At 35.8% G+C, this 24,291-nt stretch overlaps 1 protein-coding gene across 20 annotated transcripts in view; it reads left to right on the top strand.

The window, feature by feature from the left end:
* The window catches only part of TANC2 (tetratricopeptide repeat, ankyrin repeat and coiled-coil containing 2), a 478,177-nt gene that overhangs the window by 360,338 nt on the left and 93,548 nt on the right, over positions 1-24,291 (top strand). For all 20 annotated transcript variants that reach the window (XM_072746843.1, XM_072746841.1, XM_025999546.2 and 17 more), the window contains one exon: positions 3,277-3,402. In XM_072746843.1, coding sequence (XP_072602944.1) covers positions 3,277-3,402 — 126 coding nt within the window. The remainder of the gene's footprint in view (positions 1-3,276; positions 3,403-24,291) is intronic.

Raw genomic sequence — 24,291 nt, 5'->3', positions numbered from 1 at the left:
ATTCCACCCTCTATTAATGAAATATACATTCTCTTTTTATTACAACATATCAAACTATTTTAGTGCATTGGCATATAAAACAGTTTTAATAAGAGAACCTTGCTTTAAATTTATATAATGTACTGTTAATATTGCCGTAGCAGTAACCCAAAACTTACCACACTTTCAACTATTAAAGATTTCATTTGAATTTTGTTTTAATGTGAGTAGAAGATTCTACTTGTCATTGATAATTCTTTGCATATTACTCTTCAGTTTATCAGCTTTAGAAAGTACCTTATATGTATTTTTCCTATTAAATAATAACAAATTTTGGAGCTTTAATTTGTTGTTTCTTACTGTGGGAAATATTTGAAGTGTGGAGATTTATTAGTCTGCGCTACACAAGCACCTTCACTTTGCATTACAAAGTCTTTATTGCCCAGCTTTGATTACTGCTCTTTGAAGCCATAAAAAAAAAAAAAAAAAACAGGGAAAGTGACAAAGATGTGGAAGGGCTGAAAAATAAGACTTTTAAGGGAAGAATTAAATCCAGTTAGCTTTAAAGAATGGTAAGAGGTGTAGTACAAATACATAGCACTCACTGGATTAACAGACCAGATAGCTGGTTTTGAGGCCTGGATCTACCATAAATGAGTGTTTCACTGTAGACAAGTCACTCTACAGTACTTATCTATAAAATGAAGGGATTTGACTAGTTTGGGATCAACAAACTTTTTATTAAAAGGCCAGTTGGTAAGTATTTTAGGCTTTGTAGGCCAATATGGCCTCTCTCACAACTACTCAACTCTGTTGTAAATGAATGCTTAACAAACAGGGAAGAAGGCTGTGTTCCAGTAAAACTTCATTTACAAAAATAGGCATCAGGCCAGATTTCATCTACAGGCCTTAGAGTGCTGGCCTCTGAACCTCTGAACTAGATGAGCATTAAGATAATTTTCACATTTTCATGCTGTGTTATTACTTTATTTATTATCAACATCACATATATGTAATGATTGCTCCTAGTTATTTTCTGTGGTGTATCAGTCAGGGGCTAGCCAGGAGACAAAAACCACAGTTATTTTACCAGAAAATCTGATATGGAAAGAATGGTTGACTATGTTTAAATGAACTGAAAAAGTAAAAAGAAAACACCGAGGTATCATGGACTGCAAGAAGCAGCTACCACCTCTGAGCCCATAGAACAAGAAGAGGTTGGAATTATTAAACCATAGAAAGTGGAGGAAAGACCCTACAAAGCTGAAACTCGTATCTCTGTGCAAGGGGCCCTGCTCAGCTGATGCTGATATTTCCCAGCTCCAAGGAGGGCTCTATGGGGATAGTAATTCTGAGGGTCCTTCCTTCCTTCCTTCCTTTCCTTCCTTTCCTTCCTTTCCTTCCTTTCCTTTCCTTCCTTTGCTTCCTTTGCTTCCTTTCCTTCCTTTCCTTCCTTTCCTTCCTTCCTTCCTTTCCTTTCCTTTCCTTTCCTTTCCTTTCCTTTCCTTTCCTTTCCTTTCCTTTCCTTTCCTTTCCTTCCTTCCTTCCTTCCTTCCTGCCTTCCTTCCTTCCGATTAAAGCAGGAGGGACTAATAAACATAAGAAAGAACCAATTCACAGAACCACATTAGAGTACCAGTGGGAATGGTGTAAGAGTCATTGTCTTCAGTGGTTTTAAATGAAAGATTATGTAATCTTTTCTGGATAGTTTTTTAGTTTCTGAATGCAGAGATCAAGAATATCTCTTATTCCTCTGTTACATTCCCAGTGGGAATGCTGTAAGAGTCATTGTCTCCAGTGTTTTTAAATAAAAGATTAAATAGTAATCTATACTGGATAGTTTTAATTTCAGAATGGGGAAGTCACGATTATCTCTTATTCCTCTGAGACTTTCTCCCGCTGATGTGTAATGTGGCATTTGACTTCATTCTCTTGGTTAATTCCCTAGACTAGCTTTCAGAGACTTTTATTTCCTAATAGAAACTATATCTATAAATTTGGATAAATTCCTTTTGTCTAGATTTCCAGTAGACCCAAGTAACTGAAGTAATTGCAGTAAAGAATGAAGAGAATACATCTCTTGCACATATTCTCTTATTCCTTTCTTTCTCTACCTCTGTTCTGTTTTTTCTGTCTTTTCTCCTCCTTTTTCAGCTCAGAGAGCACTTTGTGACTTTCTTTGTGCCACTTAGTCATACTCCGCCTTAGATTGTTGTTTGTGTCTTATCTCAACTGGGGATATGGACAGTAAGTACTTCATTAGAGCTCTGTGGCCAAGAGTGATCTCATTTTGCTTCCTCTCACCCACTCAAAACAGTCACCAAAGGTAAACTGGCAGCTAAGCCAAGAAGGGCATCAGGAACAGGGACTGGCACACTGTAAGCTCTTGGTAAATAATTGCCATTGAAGAACTGAGTAACCCCTGGCACGATATTGTACATAACTGGCAACAAATTGAACCATTTAATTAATAATTTATAAGCTCTAAATTATTATATTCTGACAGAAGTTTGAGGGTTTTGTTGTTGTTGTTGTTGTTGTTATAGTTCTTGTTATTAAAAACTGTTTTGTCTTCAGCACTTCCTTCTTAATTTCTTCACTTTTTGGTTCATTGTGAATGGACCTAACAGCTCTTGATATATAGCATTGCAAATACCCATGCCATTTTTCCTCTTTCTGTTGTCACAAGATTGAAGGGTTTATACATGTAACGGGGGCCATTATTACCTATGTTCAGAGGGCAACTAAATGTTTTTTGAAATTCGTGGACATTGGCAGTTCCCTAAACACTCTTTAGCAATTCTCTATCTGTTGTCCTGGTGCCCGTCTCTCCAACAGATATACACATGTGAAACATGTTTTTAGAATGTTTTCATATTTCATTCTTTAGCATGAAGGGAAGATGTTGAAGACAGAGCCTCCTGTTTTTCTTATAGCTAAATATAATTTGGAACATGTTTCTCCATTGATGATGTTTATGCCTTGTCATGTAAAGGTATTTGTGACCCCAAAGAAGGTAAAACTAATAATTGTTGCTGTCAGGTACTAATGTGTTTGCCAACTTGTTGTTAGTACTCTTCATAAGTTCAGGCAGTTGATAGTGATGAAGGAGCTGAAGACAACTCTTAACACTTTCCCCCAGCACATGTTCTGGATGCTGATTGAGGACTGTGAGTTCAGCAAACTCTTAGTAAATGTATATGTCAGAGTAAGCTCCGATTCCCAAGTTTGGGAGATATAGACTAATGATAGGTTTCTAAACTTACATATTTTGACTAACCTTTTCTGTCTTGTCAGCCACAAGCTCTGCCCACTTGGAAGACCTTGCTTACCTGGATGAGCAGAGACATACACCTTTGAGAACTTCTCTTCGAATGCCGAGACAGAGCATGGGTGGTGCTCGCACGCAACAGGATTTAAGAGGTTAGAACCCTAGAGGGGCTTTGCCTAGTGATGCCCAGGCACAAGTGGAAATGGGCAGTAGGCAAAAAGTTTGTTTTCTGTTTCTACTCTTACTGAAGCGTCCCTTAAGAAATGAACGTGTCACCATAGAAGAGAAAGATAAACACAAATACATTATACTCATCATAGACTTTGTAATTTTGAACAGTTGAAAGCACTGATTCCATGAAATTCTCCAAAGACATAGGGTAAAGTTGGTGATGGAGGAAACAACCTTTTTAAGGTTCTGTATTTCAGAAGTGTTGATTCACTTCAGCCCTAGTCCTCCAGGTGAGCTTGGTGCTAGTAGTCACATGTTTCATAGAGAATTTATTTCATCTTCATCTTAGTTGCCATTTCTGGAGACATACACTTTTATTTACTTGGAGTTTGAGACAGTGCTTCTACTCCTCTCTGACAACATCTAAACAACTTACCCTTTTCCCACTCAGGCACCAGTTTCTTTATACTTTTTATGCATACTACTTATTTCTACAATCAGGAACCTAATCTTTTTCAAAGACTTTTCATTTTGTTGATCATTTCAAAGGCAGTCTAGTTGAGGACCTGTTGGTGATATCACTGCTTGTGCTTCTGGTTTGTTCAGAATGAACCAAACTATCTCTGATAACCTTAACAGCTAAGTGGTCTACTTTCCCTAGTATCTTGTAATCCATAGCTCTGCTATCCCAAGTGCATTTTTAAATTTTGTCTCCTAAATTTTATTCATCTTCCCTTTGCTCTCCTCCTCACCCTTGCCCAGTGCTAATCTGTGTTATATCATATGCATGATTCACACAGGAAGGGCTATTTTCAATGATGACTAGGCAATGAGGAGCATAAAATAATTGATTGTATTGCTGCAGTTACCATACCTCCCACGGACTATAGTGAGTTGACCACCGCAATCATAGTTTTAGTTCCCAGTCCTATTCATCCTGTTCACCATTTCTTTAGGTAAGCCACGTGCTAGTTGCTTAGTATATACAGTTGTGTATTTTCAGCTTAGGAAGTAGAATTATATTAAGCATTACTTTAGTATAGCAGTATTTTAGTATATATACTTTAGTATATTTAGCACTACTGAGTGCTGATAGATTGATTATATCCAAAGCCTGAATAAATCTAGTCAAAAGACTAAATAAATGATTTGTTCCAAAACCAAAATGCATAACCATAGTAAAGAAGATTGAACACATACACATGACTCACTCATATGTGGAATTTAAGAAACTAAACAAATGATCATGGGGGAAAAAAGAGAGAGGCAAACCAAGAAACAGACTCTTAGCTATAGAGAACAAACTGATGGTTACCAGAAGGGTGGTAGGGGAGATGGGTTAAATAGGTGATGGGGATTAAGGAGTGCACTTGCCTTGATGAGCACTGGGTGTTATGTAGAAGTGTTGAATCACTAAATTGTACACCTGAAACTAATATTACACTGTACCTTAACTAGCTGGAATTTAAATTTTAAAAAAAGATTGGATACAGCTATTGACCTTCAGATTTGGCTGAAAATCTGCATTGACATCACCTTGCATTTCATTTCTGGAAAACATACTGACACAATTTATTTTATTTTCTGATTTGCTTGCCATTGAATAATGGATTTTATAGTACTGGCATACTTTAGAGATCTTGTGGGTTCAGCTTCAGACCACTGTAATAAAGCAAGTACCACAATAAAGCAAGTCAAATGGATTTTTTGGTTTCCCAGCACCTATAAAAGTTATGTTTACACTCTACTGTAATTTAGTGACTAACAGTTATCTAAAAAAAAAATGTATATACCTCAATTTTAAAATACTTTATTGCTTAGGGGTGCCTGGATGGCTCGGTTGGTTAAGCGTATGCCTTCAGCTTAGGTCATGATCCCAAAGTCCTGGGATCAAGTCCCATGTCGGACTCCATGTTCAGTGGGGAGTCTCCTTCTCCCTCTCCCTCTGCCCCTCCTACTGATCATATTCTCTCTCTCTCCCTCTCTCCTTCTCAAATAATAAATAAATAAAAATCTTTAAATACCGTATTGGTTAAAAAATGGTAACCATCATCTGAGCTTTCAGTGAGTCATAATCACTGATCACAGATCACCATAACAAATATAATAATAATGAAAAGTTTGAAATATTGCACAGATTTCCAAAATGTGACAGAGAGACACAAAGTCAGCAAATGCTGTTGGAAAATGGCATCAATAGACTTGCTTAATCCAGGGTTGCGAAAGACCTTATTTGTTTAAAAAAAAAAAAAAAAAGCAATTATCTGCATGTGAAGCAAAACAAAACAAGGTATGCCTGAAAGTAGAAAACAAAATCCATTGACAAATTGCAGCTATATCTTTTTGAGAACTCTTTGTGTGTTGGGTTCTATTGACACTTGATGGTGTACCTCTGCCCTGGTATCTAAAGATTTATTAGTAAGATCTTTAACAGATGCATTCTAATGGGCTTGATATTTAGATATAGATATAACTTGTATCTAGAAAAAAGCAAATACTTTTCTATTGAATTGAGCTTTCAACCTAAACATTCAGTAAAACCAAAGTACATCCAAAGATTTTTCATAGCATGCCTAAATCTTTAGAGAACTCTTTGCCTGAATAATGGATTCCTAACAAAACTAATTTTATAGCTCTTGCAGATAATGTCTCAACTTACTGTCTACACTACTACTTAAGATGCAGTTTTTCCATTGATAAAGGTGCTATGATATGAATGTTTTAGTTTCTTAAAGTTGTCTTTTCTTTCAAGAGCTTTTCTTGTAGTAGTCTAAATGGTTAGAACATGCCATTCATTTGAGTACTTTAATCCATAAGGGACTGGGTGTTTACTAAGCAGTATTTTGCCTTCTAAAATTAGCATACTAATCTTCCCTCAAAAAATAACATGTTACTTTAATTACTCTTTATAAATGAACTCTGTGTCTTCTGATATGACTTAAAACATGTTAATAAGAAAGGAACACAAACTTGGATTGGCTTTCCATGTATTTCTATAGACCTGCTTGGCGAGCCTTTTATCATTTGTGCTTGTTATATCCAAAACATTGCACTTTATTGTGGAAACAGAATCATATTGTTTTCCTGGCATAATTTTTTTTCCTGGCATAATTTTAGAAAACATGTCACATTGTGCTTTCTATTTAATTTAAAGAAACTTACAAATTTCAATCATATTTGGATTTTATATATTTTTCTTCTGGCTGTGGTTGAAGTAAGACCTACCCTAAAAAGTAATAAAATGATTGAAACCTTTTGTAGTATACATTAAGATAAATCTTTCTACATGAGAGAGAGATCTTTCTACATTTTAAAATACCAAACAAGTCCTATGAAATAGTTTTTCAATCACAAATAAATGGGTTTTAAATCACAAGTGATGAGTTTTAAATGACCCTGAATCTTCAGAGAAGGTAGTTAATGGTCATGTACACTGTAATGTGTCCTCTGGCTACTAAATATACTGACTTATTCCAAGTTAGAGATTATCTGAAATGTTGTCTTTTGAGGATATGTCTAAACAGGTAGCAAGCACTTATTGGGCACTTCATATAGGCATTCTTGCATTATTCTATTTAGAGTAGTAGCTCTGAAACTTTTTGGTATCAGCACCCTTTTATTTTTATTTTTTTTAAAGATAAATCTTTTTCATTTTTTAATTTTTATTTTTTAATTTATTTATTTATTCATGAGAGACAGAGAAGGGCAGAGACACAAGCAGAGGGAGAAGCAGGCTCCATGCAGGAAGCCTGATGTGGGACTCGATCCTGGGACTCCAGGATCACGCCCTGGGCCGAAGGCAGGCACTAAGCCTCTGAGCCACCCAGGCGTCCCTCAGCACCCTTTTATACTTAAAAAAAAAATAAAAATACTGAGGACCTTAGAAGCTTGTGTTTGAGTTATACTTATTGATATTTATCATATTAGTAGTTAAAGCTGAGAAAGTATTAAAATATTTGTTCATTTTCAAAAACAACAATAGACCCATTATTTATTAACATCATATAAGCTCTTGAAAATTCTGTTGTATATTTGTGAGAGAATGAGCATGGAAAAAGACAAGTAACCTCTTTGTATTAAACAATGTTGATTTTTTGGATTCCCTGAAAGTGTCTTGAAAGTAGCCCCCATGAGTCCCCAGATCACACTTTAAGAATCACTGGTTTCCATTGCAATTGAAGATAAGTGCCTTTACATCTTTAAGGACCATATAGTCTATTTAGAGAAATGCAAAAAAAAAAGTTTAGTTTTAGAATTGATTAAAAATCATCTACAAACATTTTTAAGAGTATAGGCATAGAGCTGTACTTTTCATCTCTGATTTATTTATTTTATGACTGGAAGTTTATACCTCTTAAATCCCCTCTATCTATTTCTCTCTTCTCCCTACCCACTCCCCTCTGGAAGCCAGTAATTTGTTTTCTGTATTTATTTTTGTTTTGTTTTTTTGTTTTCTGTATTTAAGAGTATATTTATTGTTTTTTGATTCTATATATAAGTGAAATCATATATTTGTCTTTCTCTGTCTACCTAAATTTTTCACATCTTTCTATATTTCCAAGCCAGCGGGAGCTCTTGTAGCTGACAGGCTCTACTCTTTCAACTTTGCATGGAAGCAGTTTTTGAATATTTGTCCGGAATTCACTTAAGTTTCAAGAGATACCTTCATTCTGGAATTCTAAGCTATCCATGTATAATTCTTTCATCATCTTATCACTAGCATTTAATTATGCTAACTTTGTGTTAGAAGGGCCAGCCAGTTTTCACTGATATTCTTTAGTTGTGTTACTTAAATGCAATGACTAAAACCTTAGAGGTTATTCCCAGAGTTGATGCAGAACAGCTCTGTCATTGAGTAATGACCATTCTGCATGAAATCCAACACTTAAAACAAATGTCATACAGAGTTACCTGTGTAATAAATGTTTATTTGAATTTTTTAAAAAAGACTACAGGCATAGTTCATTTAATAGTTACCTCAGTAATAACTATGGTTGATCATAATGGTAGTGTTTTGACTACTGAAGCAGAAGTTACCGGATAACATCTGAGCTAGAATTTGGATCTTAAGTGGGGCATTAACTTTAATATTTGGAGCAAAAAAAGAAAAAAGAAAAAAAAAAAAACAGACCAGAGCAAAGATAAAATACAGAATAAAAAAGCAATAGAAAGAATTTTGTAAAAAACATTCACATTTGCTTCATTAGTAGTCTTTTTTTTTTTTCCTCAAGGCAGCTGTTTTGAACAACTGTTCTACCAAAATTGATGTTTCCAGAGACCTAGCCCAACAATGGGGAGAAGGTCACATAAGTGTACTGTCCAGGATCTCATTGCAGCAAGTTGGTAGATTCCTAGCTGTCAACCATCCAAGAGCCTGAGCTCTAATGGTAAAACAGTTAAAGAAGATTGTGTACCAGTAGTGCAGAGTATATAGCTGATAACCAACCAGAAGTGCCTTTTCTAGTCTCAAAGCCTAATGTCCTTGATAGATATTAATTTGAAACCTTATTAAAGTTAAGTCAAGGTTTAAAAACTATTTTGAGGTCCTTTTTTTAAAAAAAAAAAAAGATTTTTATTTATTTATTCATGAAATACACAGAGAGGCGGAGACACAGGCAGAGGGAGAAGCAGACTCCTGGCAGGGAGCCTGATGCAGGACTCAGTCCCCAGATCCCAGGATCACTCCCTGAGCTGAAGGCAGACGCTCAACCACTGAGCCACCCAGGTGTCCCTCAGGGTCCATTTTTAAAAGTTTAATCAACATTGTGTTAATGTAGAGTTATACTAGAAATAACCAACCTGAAAACTCTCTTTCTAACCATCTTAATGGATGGTCTCTTTCTGATCATCTTAATGGACTCTCTTCCACAGAGAAAGAAACTAACTTTGCTGCCTAGGTTGTGATTTTTATGGATAAATGTAATAAATCTTATGATGGAATATGTAAAGGGAACAAGGGGGAATTAGAATACACAAAACAAATCTGACTTCTAATAGTAGCTACCGGGGCAAATTAACTATGAATTATTAATGATAATATTCTAACACTGTCCTGCCTGAAGAGATTACACATTCCCAATTAAAACTTATTTCCCGATACACATTAGTTTCCCTAGGATTTTTATACTAAATCCCAATACTAAATGGCCATTCACAGGCATTGGCTTTAGTTAATAGCTCCTTTAGTAGATAGTAGGTGGGAGGGCATATGTGCAAATGACAATCTGACTCATTGGCAGAATTTATATGAAATTGACCCTGCCACGTGGCTTCATCAAAGCAAAATACTGAGTTTTCAAAAAAAAAAAAAAAAATCAGTGCATCACAATATTTGTGAGTCCCTTACTTTTCCAAAACAATGAATCCTTTATGAAGATGACTAAGATGCATGTCATGAAGCTAATACTCTTACATTAGCCCACTGAGTCACACACCCCCGAGGTTCTTAGTCATCTTGATCATGACCTGGCTGGCTCTTACATTTACAAGAGAATATTTCCATTATTGTCTTCTGTCTCACTGATCACTGTTTTATTTTTACAAAATTAGATTTCTTTTAAAATCCTGAAGTAAGGTTACATGTACATTCTGCCTATAGATAAATATTAGATGGGTAGATAGCAATCTTTAATTGTATGAAATTGACCCTCAAAACCCCAGCCACTGTTTTGGAAAGTACTTTAAAATTTGAAAATGTGGTATTCAAGCTGTATGTCTTTGAATGTCTGCTAGAAACTAGTTTATGCTTTTTGTAGTAGTCTGGCTGTGATTTTTTTTTTTTTTTTAAAGCAGATCACTACTTGTTAAAGTAGCTCCAGATAGCTGCACAGACCTGGTTTTCATTTAAGCCAGCCTTATTTAGTAAATTTCACCTTAAAGTTTGGGAATCCAAACAGTAGCTAGTATACAACAAAGTTCTCCTGCACAACCCACAAAGGAGAAATAACCTTTGAGAAAGAGAAAAGACTATATAAAACATGGTCTTCTAACAGGCACATATTGACTCCTTTGCATTAAATAACACAACTACTAAAGTCTGTGGAGTAACATGAAAGAGATTCTAAATACGATTTCTAATCCTGCAGGAACAAATCACTGAAAATATTTTTAAGTGCCTTAGGTTCAATAAAGGAAAAATAAGTAACATTATGACATTTTGATGTTTTGATCTAAATGAGATTTAAAGAATCAGTTTCCCAGTTAACCTATCATTATTTTCTCCAAAAGTAACTAAATATTATTAAGTAACCATATTCCAAATAAATTTACTTAGGTAACCCTTTGCAAAACATTTCTGACTATGTAAAATGATTTAAACTTTCCAATCTTGTATATGAAAGTTTTTTTAATGAAATAACCTCCCAAGATATAATAAAATAGAGAACTACAGAATTTCCTTTGTAGGACCATAGCTATTTCATCACTGAGCGTTCACTTAAAAATGTTTACTTTTAGGGGCATCTGGATTGAGCGTCTAATCTTAGGGGCTGAGTTGGTGGAGTGTCTAACTCTTCATCTTGCCTCAGGTCTTGATCTCAGGGTCATGAGTTCAAGCCCAATGTTGGGGCTCATGGAGCCTACTTTAAAAAAAAAAGTTTAATCTTAAATTTCAAGTCATTAACCAGTTTTGATGCTCCAATCAAAATAGATCTCATATCTCACATTCAAGGCCAACAATTTAATAGCGTAAAAATGTGTTGGCATAGTTATATAATTATTTTATCAAATGTTTCACATTTTAGAAACTTTGCTGTTTTTATATTTTCCCTAAATTTTGGAGTATTCAACATGAGGAAATGTAAAAACAGACATTTGAGTTATGCTTTCCCTGTTTCTTTTACTGTTTTCCAAAGGGAAAATCCCTTCCTGAAAATTCCACTCAGCAGTGACTCCAGGTTTTTCTCAACAAGTGTTTTCCTATAAGACCAATGTCAGAAAGCTGAAATTTAATATACAGTTATTCAAAGACTCAGAGTATAATTTTCCAGAGTAAAATAAGTGTGTTCCCTTTTTTACCCCCATATTAATAGAATAAAATGGAAAACACTAAGACAGATGTTGAGAGTGGTACACTTTTAGACTTATAAAAAGTGATAGCATGCATTTATTGGAGTTCTTATTCTTTGTAGACACAGTGCTAAGAGCTATAAACATGTTCTTATTTAATCCTCACAACCCTTTGATCTAAGTAGTGGTAATAAGGAGACTGGGATTTAGAGAGGTTAAAAACTTGCTTAAGGTTACATGTCTAGTCATTGGCAGTGCCAGGATTCATTTCGTATCTGGCCGACTTCAGAGCCTGTGCTCTTAACCACCATAATATACAATGTCATAGACAGTATAATATAAAAAGCAGTAAGTAATGTAATTATGTACCAACACAATGGCTAATTGTAGATACTCCAGGCTCTGGGTTGTTAGGTATGGTAAAGAGAGCTGCATGCATATCAACACTAACTGCCAGTGACTGTCCTTTTGGCGGTGGCTCCAATCAGCTAGGGTACCACTGTGATTCATTAGCCCAAACTAGCTCTTATTTCCCTTTTTCTATTAATAGTGCCCCAATTTTGCTCTCACCTAGGCTTTATTTAACTCTTGAAGTCAGCTTTGAATCACTGTCTTCATTATTTCCTACACCCAGTCAACTTAGGAAGCCCTGAGGATTCTGCTCTCCCAGTTTCTCACATTCTTCCCATGTTCTCCATTCTCCATACAGCTAATTAGCTTGTCTCCCTCCTCTGGCCTTTCCAAGTTCAAATCAAGCTAACCCCTGGCTTTCCAGATTAGTCCTTATAAAATGCAGCTCACATAATGTCATTTCTCTGCCTTATAGTTACCATTGCTATCATCCTTCTCTGGTACAGATATTAGAAAAATAAAAAAATAACTTTGGAGAAGACAGGTTATGCTTTGTTAGTACCTTTAAAAATTAGCTTTGTTGAAGTGCCTGGGTGGCTTGGTCAGTTAAATATCTGCCTTTGGCTCAGGTCATGATCTCAGGGTCCCTGCTTGAGCATCAGGCTCCCTGCTCAGTGGAAAGCCTGCTTCTTCCTCTTCCTCTGCTGCTCCCTCTACTTGTGTGCGCTCTCTTTCTCTCTCTCTCTGTCAAATAAGTAAATAAAATCTTAAAAAGTAAATAAATAGGGCAGCCTGGGTGGCTCAGCGGTTTAGCGCCACCTACAGCCTGGGGCGTGATCCTGGAGTCCTGGGATCGAGTCCCACATCGGGCTCCCTGCGTGGAGCCTGCTTGCTTCTCCCTCTGCCTGTGTCTCTGCCTCCCTCTCTCTCTCTCTCTCTCCTTTCTGTGTATTCTCATGAATAAATAAATAAAATCTTTGAAAAAAAGTAAATAAAAATTAACTTTGTTTTTGCTTATGCAAAGCTAAATAATATTCTTTAAAATGGACACTGCCAGATGGACCATGAAACAGAACATGTGGTGGACAAGAACTAAAGGAGCAAATATACTAGATAATGTATGAGAAGTTGCCTAGACAATGCTTAATGAATTTTATTCATTCATTCAAAAACAAAGTCTAAAATCTCAGCTCACGTCTTGATCTCAGGATCATGAATTCAAGCCCCACATTGGTGTTTTGTCTTGTTTTTAACATTTCTTGTATTGTGGATCTGCTGGTGATTAATTTTTTCAATTTTCATATGTCTGAAAAAGCATTTCACCATTACTTTCGAAAGATAAATTTTCACTGGGTTTATAATTTTAGATTCACAGGTTTTATTCTTTACATAATTTAGAGCTGTAGGTCCACTGTCTTCTCATTTGCATCGTTTCTGACAAAAAATCTGTTGTTGTCTTTATCTTTGTTCTTCTGTACTTTGTAAAGTCTTTTTATTCTGTGGCTGCTTTTAAGATTTTCTGTTTATCTCTGGTTTTGAGCAATTTGATTATGATGTACTTTGGCATCATTTTCTTTATATTTTTTGTACTTGGGGCTCATTGAGGTTCTTAGATCTGTGAGGTTATAGTTTTCATGAAATTTAGAAATTTTACAGCTATTATTTCTTTAAATATGCTTTCTGTCACCCACCTTCAAGAACTCTACATACCTATATTTGGCCACTTGGAATGTATCACAATTCACTGATGAATTCTTATTTTAGAGGATTCTTTTTTTCTCTGTATGTTTAATTTTGAATAGTTCTTATTCCTGTGTCTTCAAGGGCACTCATCCTTTCATTTTTGTTGTTATAGTTTTTTTTTTCTAATAGTTCAGTTGGATCTTTTATATCTTCCATTTCCCTACCTTTCGAACACATAAAATATTGTTATAATTACTGTTTTAATATCTCTCTCTCTGATAATTCTAACATATGTGTCAGTTCTGGGTCAATTTCAATTAGTTGATTTTTCTGCTAATTATGGTTCCTTTTTTTCATGCTTCTTTGCATGCCTAATAATCTGTGTTTGGATGCCAGACATAGTGGATTTTACCTCACTGGATGTTGGATATTTTTGTATTCTTACAAATATTTTTCAACTTTTTTCAGGAATATTGAAGTTATTTGGAAACAGTATAATTTTGGGTGTTGCCTTTAAGATTTGTTGAGTAGGAACAGAACAATATTTATTATAGGTCTTTCTATTCTATACTACTGAGAAAAGACCTTTCTGAATATCCTACCCAATGTCTGGGAAATTGTAAGGTTTTCTATTCTGGATGCTAGTAATGGGCACTATTCAGGCCCTCTTCCCTCTAATCCTCTTGAATAGATCATCTCCTGGCCTTGACAGTTTTCTCACATACATGTGCCAGTCAGTACTCTTCTTTCCACAGATCTTCAGAATTATGTCTGTTCAGTACTCACCTCCTTAGAACTCTGTCCTTTGAGAGTTGCTGCGTTAGTCTCCCTGGATTCTTGGTTTCATCTCCTCAACTCAGGGAATCTGCCAGAATCTGACTGGGTTTTCCCCACCCTATATTAATGACCTGGAAATTCTCTTAAGGCAGTAAGTGGGCATGGGATATGCTTATTTGTTTTCCATTCTCAGGGATCATTATTTTTCATTGCTTATGTTTAATGTCTTGAAAATCATTGTAAATACTTTATCTAGAAGTTTGGGAATTATTTTAGGTAGGAGGATAAATATAGTCCTTTTTACTCCCATCTTGGACAGAAGTAGAAATTCATGTCATGTATTTTTTTAAAATTATAGATGAAGTGGGCCTGAGCATAAACCCATCTCATTAGAAAATGACTGGTTTAGAGGCACCTAGTAGCTCAGTCAGTTAGGTATATACCTTTGGCTCATGTCATGATCTTGGGTCTTGGAATCAAGCCCCACGTCGGGCTCCCTGCTCTGTGGGGGGCCTCTCCCTCCCTTTCCATCTCCCTCTGCCAGCTGCTCCCCTTCCTTGTGTGTTTCTCTCTCTCTTTCTTTTTCTCTCTCTCCCTCAAATGAATGAATAAAAAAAAAGTCTTTAAAAGAAAAAAGATTCTCCCTCTCCCTCTCCCTCTGCCCTTCTCTTCCTATTCTCTCTCTCTCTCTCTTTCTCTCATAAATAAATAAATAAATAAATAAATAAATAAATAAATAAATAAATAAAATATGGCTTGGTGGTTATAATTGGGTCCTCTGTGAACTAAACTACGTATTGTACCTATAATGATGAAAAATTAAATATGGTCATTTGTTGTACAAGAATAAATCTTACGTGTAGTGTTAGCAAGACCTCAGTCACTAAATGGATTTGTATAGATCCAGCCTTTTCAGTAACTTTTGTAAACGAAAACAAGAATTGTCTTTAGAAATATCTGTCCTGTCCTCTCTCGACACTAGCTCTAAGACACCATTTTCTCCCTTCCCCCCGCTTCCTGTAGGAAGAATATTCTTTGATTGTTGGTCAATACCCAAGCCTTGCCTATGATATGTGCAGAGCTTGGAAAATAACATTTTTCTTTCTATCTTGTTATTTAATGGCCCACTTGTTTGTGACATTTGCCTTTTAACAGGAAGGTATCCCTGAAAAGTGCCAAACAAATGACTCATTTCTTTTTACTATTATCATACAGAGCAGTGATTTTCAAAGACCTGAATTTGCATCTTTTTTTTATTATAAATTAATTTTTATTGGTGTTCAATTTATCAACATACAGAGAAACACCCAGTGCTCATCCCATCTAGTGTCCCCCTCAGTGCCCGTCACCCATTCCCCCCCCGAATTTGCATCTTATAACTGTCTTCCTTGAGCCCTCCTGCTTTATCAAAGTGAAGTATATATACTATATCTCCATGTAGTTGGAGAGGAAAAATCCATATTGACTATTTTCATTTATGAATTCATTTATTAAGTGTTATTGAATATACCTACCCTATGACAAAAACTATACTAGTCAATAAGTTAATAACTTAATGAGTTAGGTGACTTTGGTAGGGCAAGTTGATAACATGTGAGGGTAGAATGTAGAGGTTGACATGATCATGATAGATAGATTGATTGATTTGGTAGCTGTATACAGAAGGAATAATAGGCTATTTAAGTACATAGTAAAAGCAAGAGATGTTGAGAACCTAAACTACATGGCTGCCATTCACTGAGGATTAAGGTTCTGAGCTAAGACCTTAACATATATGTTCTCATTTAGCCTAACAGGATACTTTTACTGTCCTCATTTACACATGATAATATTGAGACTTAGAATGATCAGCACCTCCCCCAAGGTTATACCTCTCTAATAGCAGTAGAATAGGAAAGAAAAAGGGAATTATATCTGAGAGATCTTCCTCAATAATTATTTTTTTAAAGATTTACTAATTTATTTGAGAGAGAGAGAGAGAGCATGAGCAGGGAGAGGGACAGATGGAGAGGAAGATAATCTCAAGCAGATTGCCTGCTGAATATGGAGCCCAACATGGGACTAGATCTCAAGACCCTAAGATCATGACCTGAGCTGAAACCAAGAATCAGACACTCAGCTGACTAAGGCACTCAGGCACCCCATTCCTCAAGAATTATTGATAAGATTTGTGACAAAGTAGATACAAAGATTAAGGAAGAAGAAATCTTGATGAGTGTCAAGTGTCTATCTGGAAAGACCAGGTAGATTGGTGATATTTCATTAACTGAGATAGTAAATGGAAGAGAAAGAATAGATTAAGGTGAGTGAGACAGCAAACATTTGACATTTGAGGTTTCTATTGGAAATCCAAATATATAACTCTTGTAAGTTGTTGGAGATACTGTATAGGAATTTGGTAATGAGGTAATGAGGAACAGAAATACAAACCATCACCACTTAGATAGTTGTGAAAGCTATTAGTGTATTTCTTTGAGATTATGCAGGGAGATCATGAAGAAGAAAAAAATAAACAATTGAACCTAGAATTGGCAGTATCTTAGGGATGGACAGAAGAGAAAGAATCATTAAAGACACATCAGGAAAAAAAAAAAAAAAAAAAAAGACACATCAGGAGGAGAAGACCAAAAGAAAACTAGAAGGTTAACAAATCAGGAAATGACAGATGCTGGCAAGGATGTGGAGAAAGGGGAGCCCTCTTATATGGTTGGTGGGAATGCAAGCTAGTGCAGCCACTCCGGAAAACAGTATGGAGGTTCCTCAAAAAGTTGAAAATAGAGCTACCCTATAACCTGGCAATTGCATTACTGGGTATTTACCCCAAAGATACAAATTGTTGATAGCAGCAATGTCCACAATAGCCAAACTATGGAAAGAGCCCAGATGTCTATTGACAGATGAATGGATAAAGAAGATGTGGTGTGTATACACAATGGAATACTACTCAGTCATCAAAAAAGGGAAATTTTGCCATTTGCAACGATGTGGATGGAACTAGAGGGTATTATGCTAAGTGGTAGAAGTCAATCAGAGAGACAATTATATGATCTCACTTGTGGAATTTAAGAAACAAAACAGGATCATAGGGGAAGAGAGGAAAAAAATAAAGCAAGATGAAATCAGAGAGGGAGACAAACCATAAGAAACTCTTAATCATAGGAAACAGGATTGCTGGAGGGGATGGGGTGACTTAGGTGATGGACATTAAGGAGGGTACATGATGTAATGAGCACTGGGTATTATATAAGACTGATGAATCACTGACCTCTACCTCTGAAACTAATCATATATGCTAGTTAATTAATTTAAACTAAAAAAAAAAACACACATTCTAATTAAAAAAAAAAAAAAAGGAACTAGAAGGAAATGCTGCCATGTGAAGCCCAAGAAAAGAATGTATTTCAAAAAGTGGATGTTAGTTAAAAGTGTTAAATACTGAAGCATAAAGACCAGAAAAAGAAATCATCATAATTAACAATTAGAAAGTCTTTAGTGACTTTAACCAAAACAATTTCAGCAGATATGTGGCTGAATAATACAGGAAGAGGCCAGGGTAGAATGCTTGATTGCTGTGGAAGTGAAGAGAAGAAGCAGGGCTCTTTCAAATGTTGGGTAGTGAAAGGAAAAAGGGAGATAAGTCAGGGAAGAGGGCTTCAAGAAAGTTTTAGTATGTTCTCAATGTCCTTTCTTGCTAAGTTTTGTTTTAAAGAAGTATGTATGGGAGATGGGTGATTTTGGTTATTCTGGATGTCTTTTTGGCTTAATGATGTTGGAAGTGCTAGCAGCTAACACAGTTAACCAGCAGACACTATCCTAGGCATATCACATCTATTAACTCATTTAATCCTCATAGTGCCAGTGTTATCCCTATTTTTAAAATGAGGGAGACTGAGATATCCAGAGCCAAGTAATTATCTTAAGGTCACACAACCAGTAAGTAACAGGATACCAGCTAAGGGATCCTGGCTCTGAGTCCCAGTTTTTCCTACTCTATTTTTCCTTATTGACTCCAAAAGTGATTCTGCTTTATTTAACCTTTTTTTCTTTTAAACAGAAGTTATCTGGCATGAACATTTCTCAGACTGTTATCTTTAGATTGTCTTTAAGACCTGCTTCAAATTGCTTTACATTCTTTAGAAACTCATTTCCTGGTGTAGAAATAGCTGCCTACTCTAGTCCTATCCAGAGTAGTAAGAATAAACAACAGACCCTAAAGAGATTTGACTCTTGTAAATGGGAGAGTGAACCTTCTAGAAACTCAGTAGACAAATCACCCCCTGCCCTGGCTCAAACATTTCTTAAGGAAAAAATAAGGGTGTTTTTTTTTTTTTACTTAAATTTGGTGTGGATGTGACATCACGTTTTGTCTGAAGCACATGTGGTTTTCTTCTCTGCTTTGTGTTGAGAATGGCATTCATGTCGTGAACCCTAAGAATGAGCCTCAAAGAGCCTGAAATTATCTTTTGTTCTGAGGAACAGAGGTGCTTCCAGGCTAGACTTTACAGTCATTGTAGAAGAATGTGAGGAAACACATCTCTGCTCCAGTTTGCACCAGACCTTGGCTGTTTTACACACAGCCTTTCTTCTGCCAGTCCTGTGACTGACTTCTTTTAAGATGATTCATGATTGTTTTCCATGAGTAAATATGCTTTAGTCTAAATCCAGTTAGAGCTCCTTTGCCTCCACTTCCCTTTCCCCCCTTACTGCAGCTGTTTATATTTGCATTTGGGCAAGCTGATCTCTTACCCTTAATGCACTTTGGTGTTGTTGTTTTTTAATGTTTACACTTTGCCTTGGTTAAAGAAAGGTCTATTTTCTCCATAAGCCTAGGTATATAATTACACTTATTGATGGTCTCACAGAGACTGTTTCCTAGAGAGAACTCATTCATCTGCCACAAGTCTAATTTGCATTGAAGAGATGCACACACTGAAGAAATGCCCACACTGATCTGAGTCTGAAGTGGTTATTAAATCCTTTTTTAAATTACTTTCCAAAGCTTGTCTTATTTGTGTACCCTATTGAAATGTGATTCCTTTCTATGTTTTTTTCTCCCTTTTAACATTTTATTAGGAAAATTTTCAGATATATCAGAAAGGAAAGAATATTACAATTAATACTTACATACCCACCACCTTGATTATATCATCAACATTTTGCTATCTTATTTTATCACCCTTCTATCCACCTGCCCATCTCTTTACCCACCCATCATTTTTTATGAATTTTTAAGTAAATTACAGATATCAGTATGTTTTTTTAAAAAAAATAAGATTTATTATTTTAAAGAGTGAGGGCATGCCCATGAGTTGGGGTGGGGCAGAGGGAGAGAATCTTCAAGCAGACTCCATGCTGAGTGCAGAGCCTGACTCAAGGCTCAGTCTTACAACCCATGAGATTATGACCTGAGCTAAAACCAAAGAGATGCTCAACTGACTGAGCCACCCAGGTGCCCCAGGATACTTTGTTAGAATGCTTTGAAAGGACTGGAATGGTCTTGCTTTACTGGGATTACCAACTCTTGAGTGCCAGAGGTAAGAAAGCTACATCTGTTACTAAATGGTATGGATTAGCTCATCTTTTTTTCCTTAGCTCAGCAGTAGTTGCAGTGGTAATTTCTCATGGATTATTTCGGTGTTTCTGCCTTAGAAAATCTCTTGGAAGCCAGCTGATATCCCCAAAAAACATTTACTTAGGAATATGAACCCCACAGAGAACATCCATTACCTCCATGTCCCACAATGCAGGCCAAAATGCTTTCTTGTTCGTATGTCCTAAATTTATTATTGGTACATAGGAAGTAGGGCTCTCTTTCATCATATTGAGCTGACAAAAGCCTTAGGTTCTGAGGTACAGAAATTGTTTCTAGCTGTTCTTGGCGTCTACAGTTGTTTTACCATATGGTACTGCGCTAATTTTGTCTGTTCTTCCCTTGAGGCTTTTGTGAATTGATTACATTTTTAGAAAATTTTTTAAATAACTTTTTAAAATGTCAAAGCTTTCTCAGTAGAATAAAACATGATGGGAGATGACGTCAACATGAGAACAAGTTATCTTAAGAGAATTTTTCTCAAAAACTTAAGCATTTAAATGGAGTCGATACTTAATTCCATATTATAAATTAGCATCGGTCATATTCCTAAAAGCCTCTTTGATAGAAAATATAAAGTAATCTTGGACCTGAAGAGATAAGTCTGTTAGTTTAGAAATCAAATAAGAGTTTTTATAGCTCTTCTCTCTCTGGAAAGGTTATTTCTGGCCAAGCACATGGTTCCTAAAGGGAAGCACAAGAGAAGTGAAGGAGAAAGAAGACAGCTTAGCCTGTCAGCTAAAGCCTAATCAGTCCTGGTCATCAGTAGGATCATTCATGTCACATTCAGATTTGAAAGTGACATCCTGTAGAGCAGCTGCAACATAATATAAAGAAAAAAACCTGGATTTTTTTTCATCAGAATTAGGTTTTGTTTCTATTTCTGACACCAACTGTATGACTTCAGGTCTTGCTATGCCTAATTCGACTCATCTTAAGCCAACTGATCCATTTTCTCCTTCTTCCCGGGGAGTCCTATCACTGCTCATCCTGATCTCATAGGGTGTTTCTGGGTGCCTACCGAGTGCACTCAGGTACCCAGGAAGCACTAAGTGGGTAGCAGCCACCTCCCATCAAGTGACAAGAAAAAATGGTGGAGTAAGGAGCTCCAAGAGTCAATCCCACCACTGACACAGCCATTAAGCTGGCAAGTCTCCCAGAATTAACTTTATCAGAATTCTGGAATTGCTAAGTGAAAAATGAAAAAAGGAGAACAGGATCTAGAGTTAAAAATAGAGCTACCCTACGACCCAGCAACTGCACTACTGGGGATTTACCCCAAAGATACAGATGCAGTGAAAAACCGAGACACCTCCACCCCAATGTTTATAGCAGCAATGTCCACAATAGCCAAACTGTGGAAGGAGCCTCGCTGTCCATCGAAAAAGGAATGGATAAAGAAGATGTGATCTATATATACAATGGAATATTACTCAGCCATTAGAAAGGGCAGCCTGGGTGGCTTGGCGGTTTAGCGCCACCTTCAGCCCAGGGCCTAATCCTGGAGACCCAGGATCGAGTCCTGCGTCAGGCTTCCTGCATGGAGCCTGCTTCTCCCTCTACCTGTGTCTCTGCCTCTCTCTCTTTCTGTGTCTCTCATGAATAAATGAATAAAATCTTTTAAAAAAATTATAGAAATGACGAGTACCCACCATTTGCTTCAACATGGATAGAACTGGAGGGTATTATGGTGAGTGAAGTAAGTCAACCGGAGAAGGACAAATGGTCCTATGGTTTCATTCATTTGGGGAATATAAAAAATAGTAAAAGGGATTAAAGGGGAAAGGAGAGAAAATGAGTGGGAAATATCAGAGAGGGTGACAGAACATGAGAGACTCCTAACTCTGGGAAACGAACAAGGAGTAGTGGAAAGGGGAGGTTGGCGGGAGGATGAGGTGACTGAGTGATGGGCACTGAGGGGGGCACTTGACGGGATGAGTACTGAGTGTTATACTATATGTTGGCAAATCAAACTCCAATTTAAAAAAATATACAAAAAATATATACATTAAAAAAAAACAGGATCTACAGTATGATCCTATTTGGAGTTTTTAAAATAAGTATTTATGGTACAGAAAAAAATTCAGAATATATGTAAACAGTGTTTCTCTTTGGGTACTGGAAATACAATTATTATCTTGTTTATCTGCTATTCCTAAATTTTCTATAGTGGATATGTATTACTTCTGTAAAAAAATAGCAAAAAGCAAAATAGGACAGTTTAGCACTTTCTCAAAAAGTTAAACATAGAGTTTCCATATGACTCAGCAATACCACTCCTAGATATATACCGAAGATAACTGAAAACATATGTACACAAAAATTTGTACATGAATGTTTATACCAGCATAAAGCATAATAGTCAAAAAGTGCAAATAAATTAGATGTCAGATAAATTGATAAACAAAATGTGATATATCCATATAATGGAATATTACTCAACAATAAAAAGAATGAAGTACTGATAAATGTTTTGATATGAATGAACCTCAAAAACATTATGCTGAATGAACCAGACACAAAAGAGCACATATAACAAAATAACATTCACTGTGTATGTCCAGAAAAGGCAAATCTGTAAAGACAGGATGTCTCTGGTTTCCAGGGTCTGGGAGGAAGTAGGTCTAAGGAATAACAGCTAATGCGTATACAGTTTTCTCTGGAGGATGATAACATTTCAGGAATTAGATAGTGAGTGATGGTTGCACAACTTTGTGAGTATATAGTTGACACTTGAACACCAGATTTGAACTGTGCTGGTTGTCTTATATGTGGATTTTTTTACAGACAGTACTATACATGCATTTTCTCTTTATAATATTTTTCTTACTAACATTTTCTTTTCTCTAGCTTACTTTATTGTAAGAATATAGGGCATAGTGTGTAAAACATACAAAATATGTGTTAGTTGACTGTTTATGCTACCAGTAAGGCTTTCAGTCAGATAGGCTATTAGTAAAGTTTTGGGGAGTCAAAAGTTACACATGGATTTTTAGCTGCATGGGGCATCATGTCCCATAACCCCCAGGTTGTTCAAGGGTCAACTTTACTAAAAACCACTGAACCATATACTTTAAAAGGGTAAATTTTATGATCTGTAAAGTATAGGCCAATAAAGTAATTATTAAGAAAGTTAAAATAGACTATGAGCTAGCTATAAGACATTAGAATTATAAAGAATATACTTAGCAAGTGGATTCAGATTTTTCACTGAATTCTGTAATTATAGTTATGAATTTTTTAAAAATTTTTATCTTAAGTCCAGTTGTTAACATACAGTGTTACATTAGCTTATATTCATGGATTTAATTTATTTATTTTTTTAGTTATGGATTTTAAACGTAAGTTTTGCTAAAGAGATGAGAATCAGGAAATTATAAGGGATTATGTAGCTAAATCTCCAGGATTTTTTAGGTTGTTTTGTTTTGTTTTGTTTTTTTAGTGAAAATTTGGGACATTTTAAAACTAATAGAGGAAATTATTTTCTCCTCTTTTTAGAGTTTGGCTTTATATTTTTAATTATTTGCACTATTTTTTAGAATTGTTATCCTTTTTTTAATGAGAGCGTGTACATGTATGCTTTTTGTGAGTAGATTTTCTCAAGTAAGCTGCCATCTCTAGATCCCATTTAATGATGTATAAGTGGTTTTTTAAAGTATGTTCTAGAATAATATGAGCAGCATAAATAGATCTCATCTCCCCCTTTTATAATTTCCCTTTCTCCTATCTTCATTCCCTTCCCCTGGGCTTTATTCTTCAAAATATAAAATGTGGTTCGTGGAATACCTTATTTTTAATTAATTCTTTCAGTAAGCATTTATTGAGTACCTGCTATATGTCAAAGCACTGTCTAAGGTTAAAGATAACAAAAATAAGATACCTGGTTCCTGGGGCACCTGGCTGGCTCAGTCAGTCAGAGCATGTGACTCTTAACCTCTGGGTCATGAGTTCAAGTCCCCAATTGAACATAGAGCTTACTTTAAAAAAAAAAAAAAAAAAAAAGATACCTGGTTCCAGACAGATGAAGTGACACATCTTAGAGCTACTCTCTGAACAGTTAGAAAGGCATTAACCCATATAAGGGAGGTCATAGACAGGACTTCTTTTTACCATCAATAAAATTAGAAGGCTGATCTTTGAAACTAAGTTACATCTATTATACATTTTTAGAAAAGTATTGAAAGTAGAGCTCATACTTGGCTCTTAGCACATCCCACAACTACAGAAGCACAGGAAAAGATCTTGAGAAAAGCAGTAGGATCTGTCTCCAAGACATGTGTATATAAGCCAAAAATCTTTGTTGGGTTTTTTTTTTCTTTTTTAATTGGCATGAATACAAACAGTAGAGAAGCAAGACCTGAGGTCAAAGTTTGGTTTCTGCTTCCTTGACTGCTTAACATGTTGAAGACTTTTTAAACTATCAGAGCTTTGAAAGGCTTTGCTTATCTTAATATACCTACTA

This window comes from Vulpes vulpes, chromosome 2 (genome assembly GCF_048418805.1).
Source record: "Vulpes vulpes isolate BD-2025 chromosome 2, VulVul3, whole genome shotgun sequence".
Lineage (NCBI taxonomy): Eukaryota > Metazoa > Chordata > Mammalia > Carnivora > Canidae > Vulpes > Vulpes vulpes.
This window is presented reverse-complemented; position numbering and strand designations above follow the sequence as displayed.